The 18861-nt window shown below is 44.7% G+C and overlaps 1 protein-coding gene across 1 annotated transcript in view; it reads right to left on the reverse strand.

Moving 5' to 3' along the window:
- The window catches only part of ASIC2 (acid sensing ion channel subunit 2), a 159101-nt gene that overhangs the window by 14048 nt on the left and 126192 nt on the right, over positions 1-18861 (reverse strand). Inside the window, exons 5-6 of the mRNA XM_044447010.1 lie at positions 3784-3934; positions 2472-2528 (exon numbers count right to left, since the gene is read on the reverse strand). Coding sequence (XP_044302945.1) covers positions 2472-2528; positions 3784-3934 — 208 coding nt within the window. The remainder of the gene's footprint in view (positions 1-2471; positions 2529-3783; positions 3935-18861) is intronic.

An 18861-nucleotide genomic window follows, 5' to 3' on the forward strand; every position in this document is an offset into this window, starting at 1 on the left:
AAGTTCTTATTGATTCCGGTCAGACAATTGCTGTGGATAGACTTATCCCTCATGTATTTGTCTGAAAAAAGGGTATCAAAGGCCCAGCTCATGACTTACAGTTGCACTGGACTAGCTGCCAAATGACCTCTGCCTCCCGTGATCCAAAAACTGTTTTTCTCAGTAGTATATGGAATCTCATGCTCAAGCTACACTTAATGCTCCCTTGTGCATGTTTATTGTAAAGACCCCTCTGTCTGCCCCAAATCCACTTGGGGAAGTCTGCTTAAACCTATCTTTTTCTGCCATTTAAATAAATGTTCTCAGTTGCTTTTCTCCACCGGTCTGGAGAAAGCAGCTGGGGTGGGGCAATGAGTTGGATCGTGACTTGCACAGAACAACTGACCTGCAGGCCCATCCCGTTCTTGCCGTGCTCTCCAGTCTCCTGCTGAGACTCTTGGGGTTCCCTCCAGGGTGCCTCCAAGCCCTGTCCTTTTGTGGAAGGATCCCCACTGTAGCCTCTGATCGTAACCATGAAGCAGCCCCTTTCCCATACTGGTGCCCTGCTCAGGACTGCAGTTTTCCACAGTAGTTTCTGCTGGTTTGGGTTTTATGAAGTCAAAATGTCAACAAGTTTGACATTTGACAAAATGTTTCAAGTTTTACTTCTGAAATCTGGCTGGGCAAAATGTCTAAAAATGAAGCCTTGCTGATTAATTTCAAGGTAATAATGCTTGCCTCCTGAAACCCAGCAGCAGCCATAGCTGGAAATATTAAAGAAAAAAATAAATTAGAACATGCACATGTAAAAATTTGCAAGCAAATCGGAATTAGAAATTGAAATGAGGATGGGCATGAGTTTTATTTGCAAAATTATTTCCACTCTTTGCAATAGCCACCACAAACTGCATTCCCTATGCTCTGAAAGCAGGTGATTTGTAGCTAAAACTTGCCTGGAAGCCATACTGTCTGCCCCAGAAGCCCTGCAGGCCCTTTTAATAATTGGTGTGAGGTGTCAGTGTTATGATTTGGGGGCTTTGCTGAGAGCAGTTTTGTAACTTTACATCAAGTCAGCCTCTGTAACGATCTTGCCTGGTGAAGAAAGAGATCTAGAGAACTTGAACTTGCACTTCTCTGGGAGCTTTGAGCTGACCTAATAAAGTTATTACCTTAATATGGATTTTGTATTTTTTCTTATGGTGATCTCCACTTTTTGTTCAAACAAAGAAAATCAGGCTCAGTGTTGGTTTTGTACTAAAAAGAATTACCAAGGGAAAAATCTTTAGATCCATTTCTCATGTTTATTGTAAATATAAACAATCAAGTATAATATTAAGATGCAACATATGTATGTGAAAATAATGGTTCCTGCATAATACAAAATGTTTAAGATGCACTTCTTAATAGCCTGAAAGGAAAGCTTTCAGCTAAAGACTTTAAGTACAGTTTTGACTGACTATCCCCAAAAATTCTAATAAAACTCTTGACCTAAAGCATTTCTTTTACAGCCCATCAATATTCTAGTAGCCCTTTCACCCAAGTAATAGGGTTCTACAATCCAACACTCGTTTTTAATAGACTTGATTCACACAACCATGTGACTCAAGTTAGTATATATTACACAGAATTCATTGTAAACCCACTTGTTTCTTCACTTGGCATTTCATAACTACCTACCTTAAATTACTTTCAAGGAGGTTAAGTTCTCAGTAGCCTTCTTAGCAATTCCAATAAAGTGAAATTAACTGTCTTCTTAAAATGCTTATCAATAGGTTATCATTGCTTGGTACTGAGCAAAAAGCACTCTGCACTTATTCAGAGGTGCTCTTCTTGTTTTGTTCAGAAATTCTAGGACACAGACCTTGCCACCATGCCTCTAGAGGGCTCCTGTCCCAAGCACCATGGAGCAGCTGCCTATGTTGAGGAGCACTGAGGCTGATCACAGGCATTCCTGTGCCCTCCAGGGAGAAAGCCTGAAGCTTCTGCTCAAGGCATGCCTAATCCCCTCCACCCCACTGATCCCTGAGTTCAGAGGTAAATGCAAGTGGCCACTTTGGGCTAGTAAATGCAGGCACTGAAAGGTTCAGGCTCAACTGGCTACCGGATGCAAGAATACCTGCCTCAAGAATAAGGACTTCCTGTGAGTAGAGATAACACCTGTGAGCCGTGCCCTTCTCACCAATAAACCATTCCTTAGGTGACCCTGACAGTCTGCAGAGCTGCTTGGAAGCTCTGTGCATCATTGTCCACGTTCTGGCTTTGCTTTGTTAAGGTGCTCCTCTTTGGACAGCCCTGCGCTTCGATTGCCCAACGAGCTTGCTTTTGGATTGGCCCTAGCAAAGTTTCTGGAGTTTTGCCCTCTGCCACTGAAGGAATGATGGGCTTGTTCCTCAAAACACTTGGTCTTTTTGAAGCATGATCCTGTCAAAAATTAAAACCTGAGAGATGGACGGTATTGACATCAAGATAATACTTTGTCCTTCAGTACTTACCTAGTGCAGGCTCGGCACACTCTTTATACTGCTCTGGTGTGCAGAAGGGAGCGTCTCCTGCATAAAAAGGAAATATAGCAGGTTGTTTTTAAATGCAAGCTTTGCAATGATGGATGTTTAGGAAATTAGTCCTTTCTTTAGGGGGATGAGAGTGGCATGCAAGACCGAGCAGTCGCAATAATAATCCATCTGCAAACTCAATGCCTGCTTCTGATCATCGGTCAGGATGCACAACTATGATTACAGACAACCAAATGAGATATCAAATGAACTGCATAATTCATACAAACTACTCTGAAGCACGTCCTATTGATTGCAACAGAACTTACTCCCAGGTAAATCTCTGTGGGATTGTGGCTATTGCAAAACTTGTAGATTTGCACCAAAAGGATAAAATCAGGTATATCTGACAAAAGTGGAGGACTTAGAGTTATAGAGAAGATGTACACTTTGAAATCTCTGAAGCTAGTGGCAACACTTTATTGAAATGAACCTACTCTCACCATAGGAGTTATTGAATATTTATGAACATCCCAGTTGATCTTAATAAGTTTTCAAAAAAAATTCTATCAACACCCTAAGCCTTGAAATCAGATGGAAGGTAGCACCATAACACTGGTGGGGTAGTGTGTAAATTGTATGTGTGTGTATGAAGATTTGTACACGGCTTGGTGGGAGACTGTAGCCCTCTCTGGGTGTTTGCCCAAATGCAGGATGGCTTCAAGTGAGTAAGCCAGACAGAGAAGACATGCAAAGCCTGCCATGCCTCCAGGCCTGCCAGCTTGTCCATAGGTGTGAAGGTTTCCAAACTGCATTTGGCCAAACATACTTGGCAGTGATCAGGAACCCTGCATGCCTGGGGACTGCAGAAGCACCCCTCTGCCTAGGGATGATGTGGGCGGAGCTTGCACACACAGCCCCGCCCCTACGCACTTTTAGCCCTTGCTTGTTCAGGCCTTACGAATTTATTCATGAAGGAATGAATGTGGGATGTGCACATTCGGTTTTAAAAAGCTGCAATAATACAGATAAAGTGTTCGGAGTACTTAATGTATACAACGTATACTTAATGTATATATATTTCAGTCATCCAAACTGTCTTATCTCAGTAACAAGACCTGATACAATTTCTCTGGGGAGCCTCAGTGGAAAGAAAAAGATTGATGAATGGAAGATGGCAGCAGAATGCAACTGCCTAGCGACTTCAGGTCACACTAATCAATTGCCTACGGCAGGGATGGAAACTGGAGTTGCTAAGTAACCACAAGGTGCTTCTTTCTCATGTATATTTGTCCTAGACCCTGGGTCATACCTGGCATGTGAACCATTCTGCAGTTGCAATTTTCCACCACATAGCGGGTCTCACAGTCAATTCTGCACGCGGTGATGCTGTAGATGGGAAAGAAGTCCAGGCCAAAGTCCGAAGAGCGGCACTCGCCCCACGGAGGCGGAAGGTATGTCAGCTGCAACAGTAAAGAAAGGCATTCCAATCAGCAAATGGCCAAAATGAAATGTACTCCTAAAATCTGGAAACCTTGGGTCTGGATTAAGGATCCCTCCTTCCTTTTTTCTCTGGTCGAATTCATTCCAGCACCATAGTATTGGTAAAATTCCTCAGTCCATACCAACCCTAAACCCATTTGTTTGTTCACTTAATATTTCTTACATTTAGATGGCCTAGGACCAAGGATAAAGCAATGACAATGACGGTGTGTGTTGGGTGGGCTTTACTGCAAGAATGACGAAGAGGTTCTTAAGGTTTAACAGGTAGTAAGTACAGTGAGCTTTCCCAGAGTCCAAAAGCCCGGATAGTTTTCTGAAGCCATTCCAAGGCCTTATGGCTTTCAGCTTGTTAGGAAGGGAATAAGAGATAATTGCCTTGGAGCTGCTTTCTGCAATCATTCTGTAGGTGAGGGCTGCCTTTGCTGTGAGAAGACATCTGTTTGCCTTACTGAAGCAGCTTCGTTTCCCCCTCTACCATCTCCCAGGAAGGGAGCAAAATGACAGACTCTGCAATAGTGGGAGAGAGGCACTGCCTTTTGCTTTCAGCCTGGGGAAGGAAACTGATGTGTCACTCACCTAGACAATTTTGGAGGCCTACAGAGCATCTTCTGGCTTATTCAGGGGACCAAGAAAGCCACAGAAAAGGGAAGTGTAAGCTTTCTTTTGCCTGTTTATATTCTGCATCCATATTTCATCACTGGATTCAGTAAACTGCATCTCATCTTTGACACGGGTGGCTTTGTTTCATCTTGAGAATTCTAAAGAAAGGTGCTTTGGCTGGACCAGGCCACCAGGGATTGATATGCCATGATAAAGCCAAGATGAAACCAGCATCGGAGAGAAAGCAATGCAGCACATGATAAAATCAAGTGTAGTATCAGCATCATGGATTAAAGAGAGCGAGAATCTAGAGAGGAATAAAACATCTCTGAAACGCCTGCAGTGGGAGGAAGTCCTCACTGAACTCAAAGTAGCAGTAATGTAGGTTCTGGGTGAGCCTCCCTGGGGATGACGTGTCAGAAAGAGAGGTTCCACTACTGAAAAGCCCCCCCCCCCCCCAGCAATCTCTCATTTCATTTGACAGTGGCACCGGAAGGAGGACCTCAGATGCTGACTTTAAGGGTCGGGTAAATAAATATGGGAGATGATAACCCTGAGAATAAACCCAGTTTTGAGCCATTCAGGATTGGAAAATTAAAATCAGGGCTTTGAATTGGCTCTGGAAATAAGCTAGCATCCAGTGCAGATAGTCAAGTATTGGCATCATGTGATCGTTATTGGTCAGTTCCCATTAACAGTATAGCTGTTAATCTGGTGTTAAATACTGCAAGTTTCCAGTACATATCAATATCCATGCCGTGTCATCTACACCAAGTAAAAATGGCCTCAAAGCAGCCAGGTTGGGGGTGGGGGGTTTGGGGGGTGGGATGGGAGGTCATTTTATGCTACCAACATGTCACAGCAAGTAGCATCACTATGGATGGACAGACTGGTTAGTACAACATTTTATGAGCTACTCACATTCATGGATTTAGTTGCAAGGCAGCAGTAAATTGCACATTTACTAGCCTTTTGGGTGAGGAATATACTGCACAAAAGCCCCCAAAACTATGAATATGATGATAAATATAAGATCACACTTTAACTGTAAAAGACAGAGCAGTGTTTCAAAATGGGTTTTAGAATAATTTTTACAGACTAACAGCATTTCATTTCCCTTTTGAGTCTCTTAGAGAATACATAATCTAACCATTTGACAGTGGGATCCTAAACGTGGAGGAAGATTATTTCCTATCACCTGAAGACAATTTTTAAGAGTTACATTCCCTCCAACCATTTGGTCTAAGTCTATTGATTTTTGTTACATAGCATTCCACCTAAACCTAATTTCTAGCTTTGCTAATATAAATGGTGCCATATTTTCTTTACTTTTCTGCCTAACGAAGTCTGTGTGTTTTTTTAAGGCTGTAGACAGATCCAGGTAACTGATGGACTTTATATTCCATATTTCAGAAATGGGGGATCAGCCACTGTGTATTTCCTTGTCCCAGTAATCCTAGAGACAATCTGAAACCTGCAAACACTCAGTACAGCCAAATCCAATTAGGCAGTGCCAATGTATACATGCCTAGCACAACTCTGTCCCACTAAGTTCGATGGGGCTTCCTCTAGGAAACTGAGGATGGAACTGCTGTCCTCCTGCACTACACTTAGGACTGAGAATAAAAGCAGACTTTGTGGCTCTGACATCATCAGGTTTTCTCCCCCATCCTATTTTTTTAGCATCTTGCCTGACAAATAATTCTGAAAAACTTGAAAGCTTGTTCGCTTTTTGTGACATTTTGGTTATTCCTAATGCCTGGCTGTGAGCTTAGAAACAGATGTTATTTATATAACATGATCCTGATAAATGAGAGAATAATATGTAATACGATCCTGGTAAGTTATTGCATTGAAATAGAACATGTATTTTGAGTAAAAGTTAGCAAAAGCAAACACAAACAAGAGGGTATTAAAGGGTAGAGCTAACCTTGGCACCAATTTGGATTCCAAGGTAAGGATTTCCATCCATTGATTTGAGTTGCAGTGTTCTCAGCCTCTTCCCAATTCTTTTAAGCACTGCAAGCGTGAGAGTTACTACTCCCCAACTTCTAAAATGCCACAGCAGCCGTGGAGGACTCCATGTACCAAAGTGGCTGTAACCAGCCCTCCCAGCAACATCTGGTTGGGGTAGCTGGACTGACCCAAGGGGTGGAGCTTGGAGCATTACTGGAGAGACTCTTCCAAAGGGACGAATCAAGACTTTATGACAGTGACAGAGTGCAATCGGAGGGCCTCCATGTCTCATTTGCATTCCTCCACCAAGATAATAGTGTGGCATCTGCCACCGTTTAGTCATCTGGAGAGGGGAGCAATACCCATATGTTGCAGGCGGTATGATAAAGGAGAATAAATAACTGTCAGCTCTGATGACCTCGGCGTCTGCTCCAACCCTGCTTCCACACAAATCTTTTAAGTTGTTTAAATTGTATTTGCAACGTAGGTGATGGGATCGGAAATGATGGCATGATCACACATTCGGTTTCAGCATTTCTAGCTTTGCCAGGCTTGGCTTTGTGCCATGCTGCTTCCGAGCCAACCTGGCGTCTGCGGGAAAGGCGCAGGCTGAATGCTTAATCACACCCTCCGTGATGCAACTTGATTGACAAAGACGGCAAAAGATGCTGCACATTTTAGGCCTGGAGTATGTAACTGTGGCTTCTTAGGCCACTGTCAGAGCCTGAAGTGAACCATGCACAGGCCACTGCTCTGCCGACCAGGCATTGGTAGAAGGCCAGGTTCCCTTTATTTATGCCTGCTGCGGGCAATCCAGAGGTGTCATACTGTCAGCCAATCACACTGCTCGATGTTGTGACTCCCCTCCCTTCCATGCTTGAAGAGGGTTCTGAGGCTTGAGCATACACAGTTCCAGGTAGCTTAGTCAGGATACGCCCCAACCCCAAACTGCACATGGTCTTATACCAGTGGCTTAGCAAGCAGGTCTCTGGGAACTTCTTTGTCAGCCTAAAGAGTTACCAATAGCAATATAGTCAAAAGGAGGTAAGAGCTTGTCTCTGCTGAATGCAGAAAAAAGGTGCTTTTTCCAGGGTGCAGCAGGCTGAAGCTCTTATCTCCAATCAGGTGCTGTTTTCCCTGTTGTGAAAGAGGGCAGACCTGGAGAAGGGAGCTGCAGGCTGGATGTCGGGAGACCTACCTGTGGGACCTATTCAGCCTCCAAGGTGGAGGTTCCCCATCTCTACTCTTAAAGCTGCTGACAGTCAAGAGAGACCCCACTCACTGGTGATGGAGGGGAAATGGTGGCTCAGGATTGCCTCCTTCAAAGTGAATTCCCATCGGGCCCTGTTGCTGAAAGATACTGCTCCTCCTTTTCTCCACACTTCTGCTTCTGAGATGACTCTGGGAGAAATGGAAATGTGGTAGCGCTTGGGAAACTGGATTTGATGCACCTTACAAGAGGCAGAGACGGGTGACATATTAGGAAGGGCTTCCTAAATTTAAGGACAGTTCAGCCATTGAAGAAGCTGCCTCAGAATAACCATCAGTAGATCACAGCAGGCTTATAAATAACAGCTACTTGTCTGGTCATCTGTGATAAAAATCAGTCTCAAGTGTCTGGGCAAGGAAATTTAGCAAAAAATAGGTTTATAGTCTTTTGTGTTGTATTCTAGAGTGCTTGGCCCATCCTTGCAGACTTTGTGTCTTTATTTACAAGTCTGTTTTACAGGGGGAGTAGATTTTACAGGATGCTTCTGAAGATGCATTTTAATAATGTTAAGAAGCAATAGCAGTAGCCACCTCAGATCAGGATCTCCTTTGTTACGCACGCAACTGCCTTAGGCCAACAGACCCAGTGGCCCCAGCTCGCACACTGAGTCCCAACTTGCTCATCACCACCTCTGCCTTGACCTCTCTCAGGGCCAGTTCAAGCAGCCCATGTCCCAACCTCTGGGAGTGTGCAGAACAATCAGCAATGGTGCCAGGGAGGCACTGATGGCAGGAACCAGCTCCTCTGCAAGGAGTGCTAGCCACATATGAGCATGGCTAGCTCCTTCTCAAAGTCTGCTCAAATCATGCAAGTCATATATATGTATGGTCTAATTTATATGAACAGTGCTTCTATACAAGCTCTGTTGGATTGTGTCAGGAACATGGGAAACTACATCACCATCACATTGCATTGAGATTTCGCCTTTCTTCCTCCTGAAAGGAACTCAAGGCCATTTACAAGTCCCCCCCCTCCCTTTTAGGTTAGGCTGAGAGGCACTAAATGGCCCCAAGTCATGCAGTGAGCTTTGTGGCCAAGAACCTGGACCTCTGGAGTCCCAGGTCAGCACTCTTAACCACTATGCAACCTTGGCTCCCTACACCTCCTCTCTGATAGTTTTTTCGTATGATTTTTTCCCCCTGTATAACTGGGGGACTGGCATTCTCTAACTCAAAATATATATAAACCCTCAGTAGTGTATCATTTGGCTAGTGTTTGTGTGTTGGGTTTTTTGAATTCAGACTTTACTCTGCCTTTTACTTAAGATTCATGGGCAGATCTCACCAGTTTGCCTTCTGAGAAATGAGTATTTTATGAATGGCCACGCCCACCATGGCAGCCATTTTATGAATAGGCAAACCACCTCATGGTAGCCATTCTGCAAGAGTGCCCATACCACTCTTATCTCTCAAAATTTTGAAACTACCCACCAATCCAAAGAGATTGGGGATGCCTGATTGGCAGCAACTCTTCAGGATCTCAGGACTTTCCATCACCTTTTACACGAGCATCTTTTGACTAGAGGTGCCAAGGATTTGACCCAGGACCTTCTCCATACAAAGTATGTGCACCTTAGTTATGGCCTAGAGTCTTCCAGTGGTCTTGCATGCTTCAAGCCATACTTCCTCAGCCCAGCATTTTGCCTACCTCTGCTTCTAAAGGCATGCAAGTTGGATCAGACAGCCCAAGTCCGTAGCTCTCTGATCCAGCTTTGGCCATACTTAACTAGGAAGTCCATCTGCCATTCAAGCCCTAACTCTGAAAAAGGTAGATGGACAGAAGAATTGGCCATCCCCAACCTTTTCTACGTTTGACTCTTGTAGGAGTAAATAATCCATTCTCAAAATAAGGTGTCCAATTTCACAGCTAATACCTCCTAGCCTCCAAGGCAGGTAAATTTCTCCTTTTGATGGCTAGTTGATAGCAGTCATACCTCCTGCCCCCACCACTCCATAATTACTTATTTTTGTCATTATGTCTTGATCAATGGGCCTCCCTGTCTTCCTTGTTGTGTCTCAAGCAATCACATTATCACCAGAGCAAGTGTGTCTCTATTAGCAGCATCTTAAACAAGCACTGCTGAAAGAGAGATTAGATGAGAAGGACAGGAAGTTTCATTTCCTCAGATCCACTAACTTGGCCATGTGCAATCAGTTCAGGTGCTGTCTGGACCAGGGCCAAGGGGGAGGAAACAGAAACCCAAGGATAAAACCGTCCAGTTTTTTCCATCTCCTCCTCCCTTCTGAGGAATTACACATTTCCATAATTACTGGGTGAAATATTTTTCTGCCAATAAAGTAATACACAGTATAACTACTGCTACTGTAGTATGTACTTAGGTATCATGTATGCTAAGAAGCATACATGATACCTAAATCCCTTAATATGTATAATGTACTTCACATAGACTTTTCTATGACAGAAACTAGATGCCACCTGGTTTCTAAAGGGATGCTTTTTTATTTTGTTACCTTTTTTCTCCTCGTAGGGTGCTTTAGGGGACCTCTCTGGAGCAAAACACAACATTCAGATGTTGGTGTGTATAAACAGATAAATATAGATAGATGAAGAATAACTGCAGGTGCAGTGCTAGGCAAGGCGGGGGCATGCTGAGATTTGTAGGCCTGTTCCCTGTCAAAACTTGCATGGGATTTTCCCCTAAAGCACTTTACTTCGGTAATCCTTAAGGAAGGCCAATATCATTATCCCCACAGTAACTTAGACACACCAGTTTGCTCAGTGCCCTTGAATCAGGGTACAGGCTGAAATCAGATATAAACTGGGGTTTCACGGCTCACAACTCACATTCTGTACCATTGTGCTACACCAGCTGCCACACGTGTAACCGTGCAGATGGCACCGACCTGGCTGGAAGGACTATCTAAATCATTTGTCAAAGGATACTTGTCTATCTTCGTGTCCAAAATGTCTAAGTGGGGCTGACCTGGCCTGTATGGGCGGGTGGTAGAAACAGGAAGGCAGAAATCAGTATCTGTATAGTGAAGAAGAACTAGCTGTGCTCAGGGGGTGGGGGAATAAAGATCCAGTCTCTGTTGCAGGCAGCAAAATCTCTTGGGCTGGCACTCTTTTACAGGATATTTTACAGCCCCACTTATCACTCAAGAGTCAGACATTTCCTTGTGAAAGAGGAGTGATGGATGAGCTGATGGCTCTGCTTCTCTTCAGTAAGGTAATGTCCTACAGCTCACCTTGCTTCTTTGAGTGGCTGGCACATCCTGAGGTCACCTGTTGGCCCCTGCTCTGTCTTCTGTGGTGCGCTGAGGGCCAGGCTGTATGCACCAAAGCAGAGGTGCAGATCCTTGGGTCTGGGAGGCCAAATCCAGCACGCTGGTGGCCCTGATCAACCCTTGGCCACACACTCCCTTTTCTTTCAGCACAGATTCTGTGATGGTTCCCAGCTTTTGTGCAGTTCTCCTCCTGTTCTAAATGGTTGAAATATCTCTCCTGAGGCTTAGCTACCAGCAGTACGAGCTTTAAGCTAGAACAGGCTGGTATTTTTAGTCCTGCCACTTTTGCCTTCATCTCTATCTGCCGCTGGAATATAGCCCCAGAGAGCTTCTCTGAAGTGGAATTCAGCTCTTGAGCTGGAAAAAGTCCTTAATTCCTGAAATAAGGGGAGATTGCTGTCCTGAGGCAGGTTGCTCACAAACCTGAGGTCACCATCTATCCTGACTCTATGGCCCAAAAGGCATGTTCCATATACATCCAACTCTCCAAGCCATCAGGTCAGTCTACAAAATCCAGGTCACACATTGTACCACAAAAGGGAGCAGGTGAGCAGGAAGTCAGGGTGGTACAGTGGTTGAAGACCTGGGAGGAGGACAAGGAAAACCCAGGTTCAAATCCCCATTTGGTCACATAACTCAATAGGTGACCTTGGGCCTGTCCCCAGCTCTTGGCCTAAACTACCTCACAGGATTGTTGTAAAGGTAAAAATGGAGAGGAGGACCATGAACTCCTTAGAGGAAGGGCAGGACATAAAGTTAAGAAATAAAGGAATGAATAAAGAGCTGTCTGCACAGTAAACTAACTCTTAAAAGTTTGAACCATTCTCTTTCTACTGTTTTGTCTTCCCCAAGGGAACAGCTGAGGAAATGAGGAAGGAAAATGTTTAGCTGAAGGAGAAACCACTGGATAAGCAGCTTCCTACCGACCCCACTACTCAGTCTCCTCAAATCTGTATTTGTCCGCTATCCTATGAATGGGTGGCTTAACATTTGACAACAACATCCCAAGAGAAAGATGCAGTCATTCCAATGCTTTCCTTTTTCAAAGAATAGATAAATGACCATTTTTTTCACATAAATTATCCAATACTAATTTTCCCCTCTTGAGACCTCCACTTCTTTCCCAAGTAGAGCACCATTCTGTCTCCCAGCTGTACAACAATCTAGATCTCATCTCATAGCCCGTGCAAGAGACTTTCAAAGGGTTTTTGGCTAAATCTTTCACCGAATATTCCTGAACGAACTTAGCTGTCAAATTTAGCTCCAAAGGGGAGCAGGGGGAGAGCTGTGAATCCTAGCTGTGAGGTTGGAGCACAGCCCCCAGCCTAGGATCTGGGAATTTAAACTATCCTATGGCCCCACAGATGCAAAAACACATTGCTGCTCTTGCCAAACATGCCCAGACACCCACCAATGTCAGCAGCCCTACAAGTATCCAAGCAACACATGGGGGCAGCTAACCCACTTGCTGCCTGCCCTGCCCTAGCCGTGAGCCTTTTTCAGCCTGCTGCAGCTTTTATGCCCTTTCCCTGCTTTTTTCCCCCTTTGGTGAGATCAGAAACATTTTGATTGGGACATAAAGCTGTGCATGACCCAATCAAAAACTTCTTTAAAGGGCACCTAGAGTTTTGCTATCTAGCCGTCACAACTCTTTTCCCCCAGAAATGGAGGTGGGATAAACTTTTACCCTTGCCCAAGCAGCTAGAATTTTGGAGGAAAGTGCAAAATGCACACCACCCTAAGCACGGCGGGGTGGGGGAGGGTGGAGGGGGCATAGATCTCACCATCTCCTCTTCACAAGCCAAGATCATGCATGTGCTCACTTCTCCTTGACAGCTGTCAAGGACAAGGGAAGAAAACACCTATTTGGGACAATGTCCAGGGCTGGTACCTATTCCACACTGACAGCAGTTACCCCGACACTGCCCCTCTGAGGGTCCTGATTTCTGCATCTGTACAGTTGCACAAGTGTGGCTATTTTTAAAACAACAATAACATGATTTTGGGGGCATATGTTGTGTGTGCAAAAATAATTTTAAAAATTTCCTAACCACTGACAGCCACTCCAAGGAACTGCTTGGGGACTTTCAAAAGACTGTCATTGGCTGTCAAAACAAAGATCATGAAAGTTTGCTGTCAAACAACCTTTGCTACCTCAGGGAAAAAAAATGGTAAAAGAGAAAAAAGGCACAGCTCAGAGAAAACACTCATGATTGCTGCAGGGAGGGTGTCCCCCAGCATACCTGTAGGAGGACTAAGGCGCAGGTGTGGGAAGGAGGGTAAATAAGCCACAGAGAGCCTAATTGTCTGTCAGATGCACTGTGGGTTGTTCACAGAAGAACTAATCCACTGTGGCTTCTTGCCAAGGCAGGTTAGCATGACATGCAAACACTCCCCAAGAGCGTTCACGTATGATGTGCACTGAACAGGGAAGTGAAGAACAGTGCACATGAGAACAGAAGTTCTCAACTTCCCATTTAGTGCTCTCTTTTAACTCTTCCCCATGGTGCCCAGATGCAGAAGCAGCAGATCTTCTGCACCTTTAATAGCTGTGCAGAAAAGTGAATTTCAGCAGTGTGACTATTAAAGGTGGAGCAACTTGCTGCAGCAGGAATGGGCATCCTCAGGGCTGGGGTCCACAGTTGCCCCCCAGGAGTCTGCAGCTGCCCATGCACCCATCCGCTGGTCCCACCCGCATACCCTGGTACCAGTTGTTCATTGGTTTCTGCATTTTTGCTCCACTCCTTTTACCTTTGGCTTCATCCAGTCCTGGAAGGCAGCCCCCGAGAGGTTCTACTAAATTGAATTTGGTTCTTGAAAGAGATGCAACATTTCTGCATAGCAAGAAGAGGGCTAAGGAGGGTCTTTGCTCCATCTTGCTTTATGTGGGAATAGTCAGTGGGTGGAGCTAAGGCTCCCGGCCACTCAACCTGGCTCAGTTCTAAATAGGATCCCTGCTTAAATAAATGCAGATGCCAATCAAGGCCCTCAAATGCAAGAAATCAGGGAACTTCCACCTTCTAAAAGCTAGAAAAGAGGAGTTACAATTATGATGCAACTCCAGCCCACCATGTCCAAACCACAGAAGAAAGCTGTTTGCCTGTGACTGTTGTTCCACGAAGTTATGAGAAAGCAGCATCTGCCTTTTTCTGCAAAAGGAAACAATAGCAAGAAATCTGTGTCCATTAATGAGACATTGAACAGGACAAAATGAATCAAATCGCTTGAGCACTTTTAAGATGTCCAAATGCATTCTTCACACAACACGCAGCTTGCCATGGTGGCTGTTACTGGCTGCACCACACAGCCACGGGAACCACGTTCTGCCTTTTCTCTCAGTCACATCTCCCATGGAAGGCAGCTTACACAGTGCTTCTGAACTGGCTTCCTTCACATCTCCCTCTCTGTTTCATATAAGGTGTTAGCAAAACTGGTTCTGCTGCACAACCCTAAGACAGCCAGTTCATATAGCCAGCACAATCAAAGCAGCCATGCTGTTCATTCGGGGTTTAAATGCCCCCTACCTCAACATTTCTCCCTGTAGATACAAATATAGCACATCAAGGAGATGAGTTCAGTGTATCCACTACAATACTTTTTTTTCTATCTGCAGAGAGATTTTGCCTTTTCTCCATGGGATAGCATTCAAACCTGCAAACCCAAGATTCACTCCCTGATTTTACCGTGAAGTGTTATAACATTTTTCAACATGAAGCTTTTAGCCCCTCACTTTACTGATGCTTGGGCTTCCAGTTTCTTTGTGGGATTAAAACATTACATATGTTTTTCCCTGGATTCCCCTCCCCCACCCATCTTTCTATTTGTTCCATTACTCAATCACCAGATGGTGCTATGTCATAGTGGAATTCTGCTAATATATCCAGGTTTCATGCCACCATTCAGGGCTATATCGGACCTTCTTCATCAGAAGGAAAACACCCTACTAAAATGGCTGCAGAATAAAGGAGAAGCCCTGGAGAGGATGTGCTCATGTAAGGTAACCACATACTACCAGAAGTAAGGAATCACAAACACAAAATAAATGCCTTGTGCAGAAAGGTTGATAGTCCAGGAAAACCATATTGTTTGATTCTGTTGAATATATGCAAACTGGACCTGCCAAGTGGGCAATGACTCTGAAGTCACAAGATGTAAATCAAAGCTGGCCAATTCTGGAGGCTTCAAGAGCCAATGTCAACCCCCCAGAACAACTCCTCAGGGCAGCACCCATCACTGCAGATCACCCTATTTCAGTGGCACCAGTGGCAAAACAACAGGTGGTTTGCTGCTGAATTTTGCTGGCAACTCAACGGTTAAACCAGGGCTTTAAAGCTAAAATTGCCCTTTTTAGGCCATTGCTGCAATTTACTGCTGATGCTTTTACTTCTGCCTTCACCACCAGGACACCAAATTCGGCAGTGGTGGCAGGAGGTGGTGCACTTAAAGCTGGGAAGGAGCATGCAGCCTATGGATCCTGTGTTGCTCAGACCAGATGCAGATGAAAGGCACTCTGCCTATCTTCCCCCTGGAAAGTTCCTGTCTCCTGTTTATGCACCTTCCCCCTCTTTTCCACTCATTCTACAAAGTTCCATTAATAAATTCTAGCCTTCTCAACCTGGAACCCCTCCAGACGTGTTGCCTTGCAACAACCACAGACCAACACAACTGGAGAATGCCAGGATGGGGAAGGCTGATTCATGGTTATTTCCTTCTCCATCCCTGCTGCCTCTACATTCTATCATGATCCTTCCTGTTCCCAGGAACAGGCTCCCACACTAGTCAAGCGTCATTCCTCTTTTCTTGCAAGTACCTCCTCTCCTACGACAATCCCCACGAGCCCCGTCGCAGGGGGTTTCCTCGGTGTGAGAATGGCTTGAATCCCCGTTTCTCTTCTTAGAAATTAGACAGTGGTATCCAAACCCCTTTTCTAGGCCTTTGATGGCCTCTCTCCATCCCATGTGAACATTTCAGAGGATGGGTCTCCAAGGTGCACTTCAGCCATCCTACCCAATATTGCCACAGCATCTCTAACCTGTTGCTTAATTGAAGCCTCTTAAATTTTTACAGCCGAATTGGCAGAAATGGCTGTTTTAGGGAACATTTCATCTTCTTTAACATGCCTGCCTTTGGCGGCATAACGAGGAGCAACGGAGCTTGGGAAGAAAGGCTTTTCCGACTCCAGCAATTCCCCCTGTAATGGCACAGTGCGGACAATTCACACTGCATCAATCCCAGAGAATGGAATTTGAACAGGAGGCTTTTTCAACATCCTTCCTTGCTTGGGCAGCTACTATAGGATGTCTCCCCCAGTGTATGCATCTACCATATAGGAGGTGCCTGGGCTGCTTCGTTTAGGGTAGTGGGTGATGGATGAAAGCATCGGAACAGGCAAGGCAGCCTTTCCCTGCTCCTGTATGGAACCTGTGCTTCTCCCTCCTTCCACCCTGCCCCCCCCCCCAATTTGTAAGAACAAGGACAAAAGTATTGCTGGAGACAGCAGGAAACTGCAGCCACTTCCCACAAACCAGCTAGGGCCTGATGCTGTTTGCTTGCGATTCAAGGTATCCTTGTGCTAGCAATGTGAGCAAGAATGCCAGAAGCTTTGCTAAGACAACTAGAGCATGTGCTGGAAACCTGGAGCTTTTTCACATAATGGTTACAGCACTTTGCTTAAATTTTATCTGTATCTTAATTTATGTTTTGAGGGAAAATACCTTACTGCAAAGGGTCAGAGTGCTCATTCGCATCACAACTGCTTCTCTTGCACCATTTCTCCAACGTAAGCAGTCATCACAGGCTTGCATTAATGATGCAAAGCAGCCTCAAAGGCAATTTAATCCCTGCAACCTGGAAAAACCTTTCCTGGAGCATATGAGAGACTCAAATAACTTCTTACCCCCTAAGTAGCTCTGTGAAGTGGCAGCTCAGGATGAGGACACACAACTCAGAACTCTGCAAGTCCTTACTGAAATAAATATCGGCATCTTGAGCTACAATGATCAAACCAGTATAAAACCAATAAGCATCCACACTGTAATGGTGACCTTTTCATCTTCACAATTGGTTGCACCCCAACAATTTAGAGAAATAATGCAGAAAATCTTTAGAGCAATTTTCACAAATATCTCACACATGGGTGAGAGTTGCTTGAATTTAAAATTCTAGCCTTCCCCATCTGTTGCATATAGGGTTGCTGACAGGCAGAAGAGCAGGTGATATAAATAAAAACAAACTAATGTATACTAGGGTAAAACTATCAGAAGGACAAATGCTTTAATCCTAAGTATCAACATTCAATCCAAGCAAAAAGGCCTGTAACAAAGAAGTTTGTGCCCTTCTGAGTCCCCAAGGGTTCAGCGAGGCTCTGTAGCAGGCAAGCATTTTGGGGGCAGGCCGGCCATTACTGTGGTAAGCAAATTGGTGTCTTCCAGATATTTAGGACTAAAACTCTCCTCATCCCTGACTGCTGGTCATGCTGGTTGGGTTTCTGGAAGCTAATCAAAATAGCTGGCACCCCTTTAAATTATCAACGTGGGTGCTTCGTACAACAGTCTGTCTTAGCCTTTTCCCCAAAAGCTTCATTTGCCATTAGCTTTATCTGCACCTCTTCACACCTACTCCTGCTCTCTTTGCCTGAAAAATGCTCACTCACCCAGTCTTTATGTGGATGCTTTCTTCTTCTCCCTTAGGTCCCTTATCAAAGCCTTTTATGGATCATCCCAGCCTTGCCTAATCTGCATCTCCAGCTGCCTGTGATTCATCCTTTCCTGTCTTACAGATGTGCAGTTTCCATGAATATTGCCATAAAAGTTTCCTCCAGTCATAGGAGAGGTTTTATTTCAACCTACCAGTGTTTACACCGGCCTTAATTGGTCCTACCTGAGACTGGAATGCTCTTTCCTCTTCTCCTGGCAAATGTTAACATTTGCATGTAGATGAATGGGTAAAATAGCGTAGAATTCCATGCTGTGCTTTTTTTTTTTGATGTGTGCATAATTGGTGGGCCAGGTCCCATGGCTGCTGGGTGTACCAAATTTTTACATGTTGAATTGGTTTCAATAGGTTTTGAGATTCAGAGAAGCTGAATGCACAGTGCTGTGCCCAGAGTGCCTAATATTACAGTGAATGGGGATAGCTGTAAGCGGAGAAGCTCATCTCAGGCAGCAGAGAAAGGAAGGAAATTGAGAAGGAAATTGAGAAGGAAATTGTCCACTATATATTATTCCCCAGGTTGTTGGTTAGGGATGGGGTCTCCAATGTGGAACACCTCCCTCCCTCCTGTCTGACTCTGCAGGTGGCATAGTCAGGTGCCTGCATTTTGTGTACAGGCACTCCCCTCCCCAACTCCATAGGCCAATTTAGATATCCAAATGAGCCTTTTGGCCCAAAATGGCTGGGGACCCCTGTCGTAAGGGCAGGATTCACAGCTTGGCTGCAGAGGGTGCAGCTTCATTTTCCAGAAAATCCCTACGGACCAGGGAAAGAAAGACACACCTGGGGAAAGGCCATTGCTCATGCAAAAGATCCTGGGTTCAAGCCCTGGCATTTTCAGGCAGGACAGGGAAAGACACTTGTCTGAAACACTACAGAGTCACTGCCAGTCAGTGCAAACAACACTTAGATGAACCAATGATATGAAAATACAACTAAGGGGAAAAACACGAGAATGAGGAAATGCCGACGAAGATACGAGCCAATGTTTCTATGCAACTTCTAAATATGAAATACTTCGCTTTATAGCAATCCTGTCATGCAAACATACTGAATTGCAGATTACAATAAAAAAACAATAATTCAAGAAGCCGTATTTTAG

This window comes from Varanus komodoensis, unplaced genomic scaffold (genome assembly GCF_004798865.1).
Source record: "Varanus komodoensis strain SLA01 unplaced genomic scaffold, ASM479886v1 scaffold50, whole genome shotgun sequence".
Classification (NCBI taxonomy): Eukaryota; Metazoa; Chordata; class Lepidosauria; order Squamata; family Varanidae; genus Varanus; species Varanus komodoensis.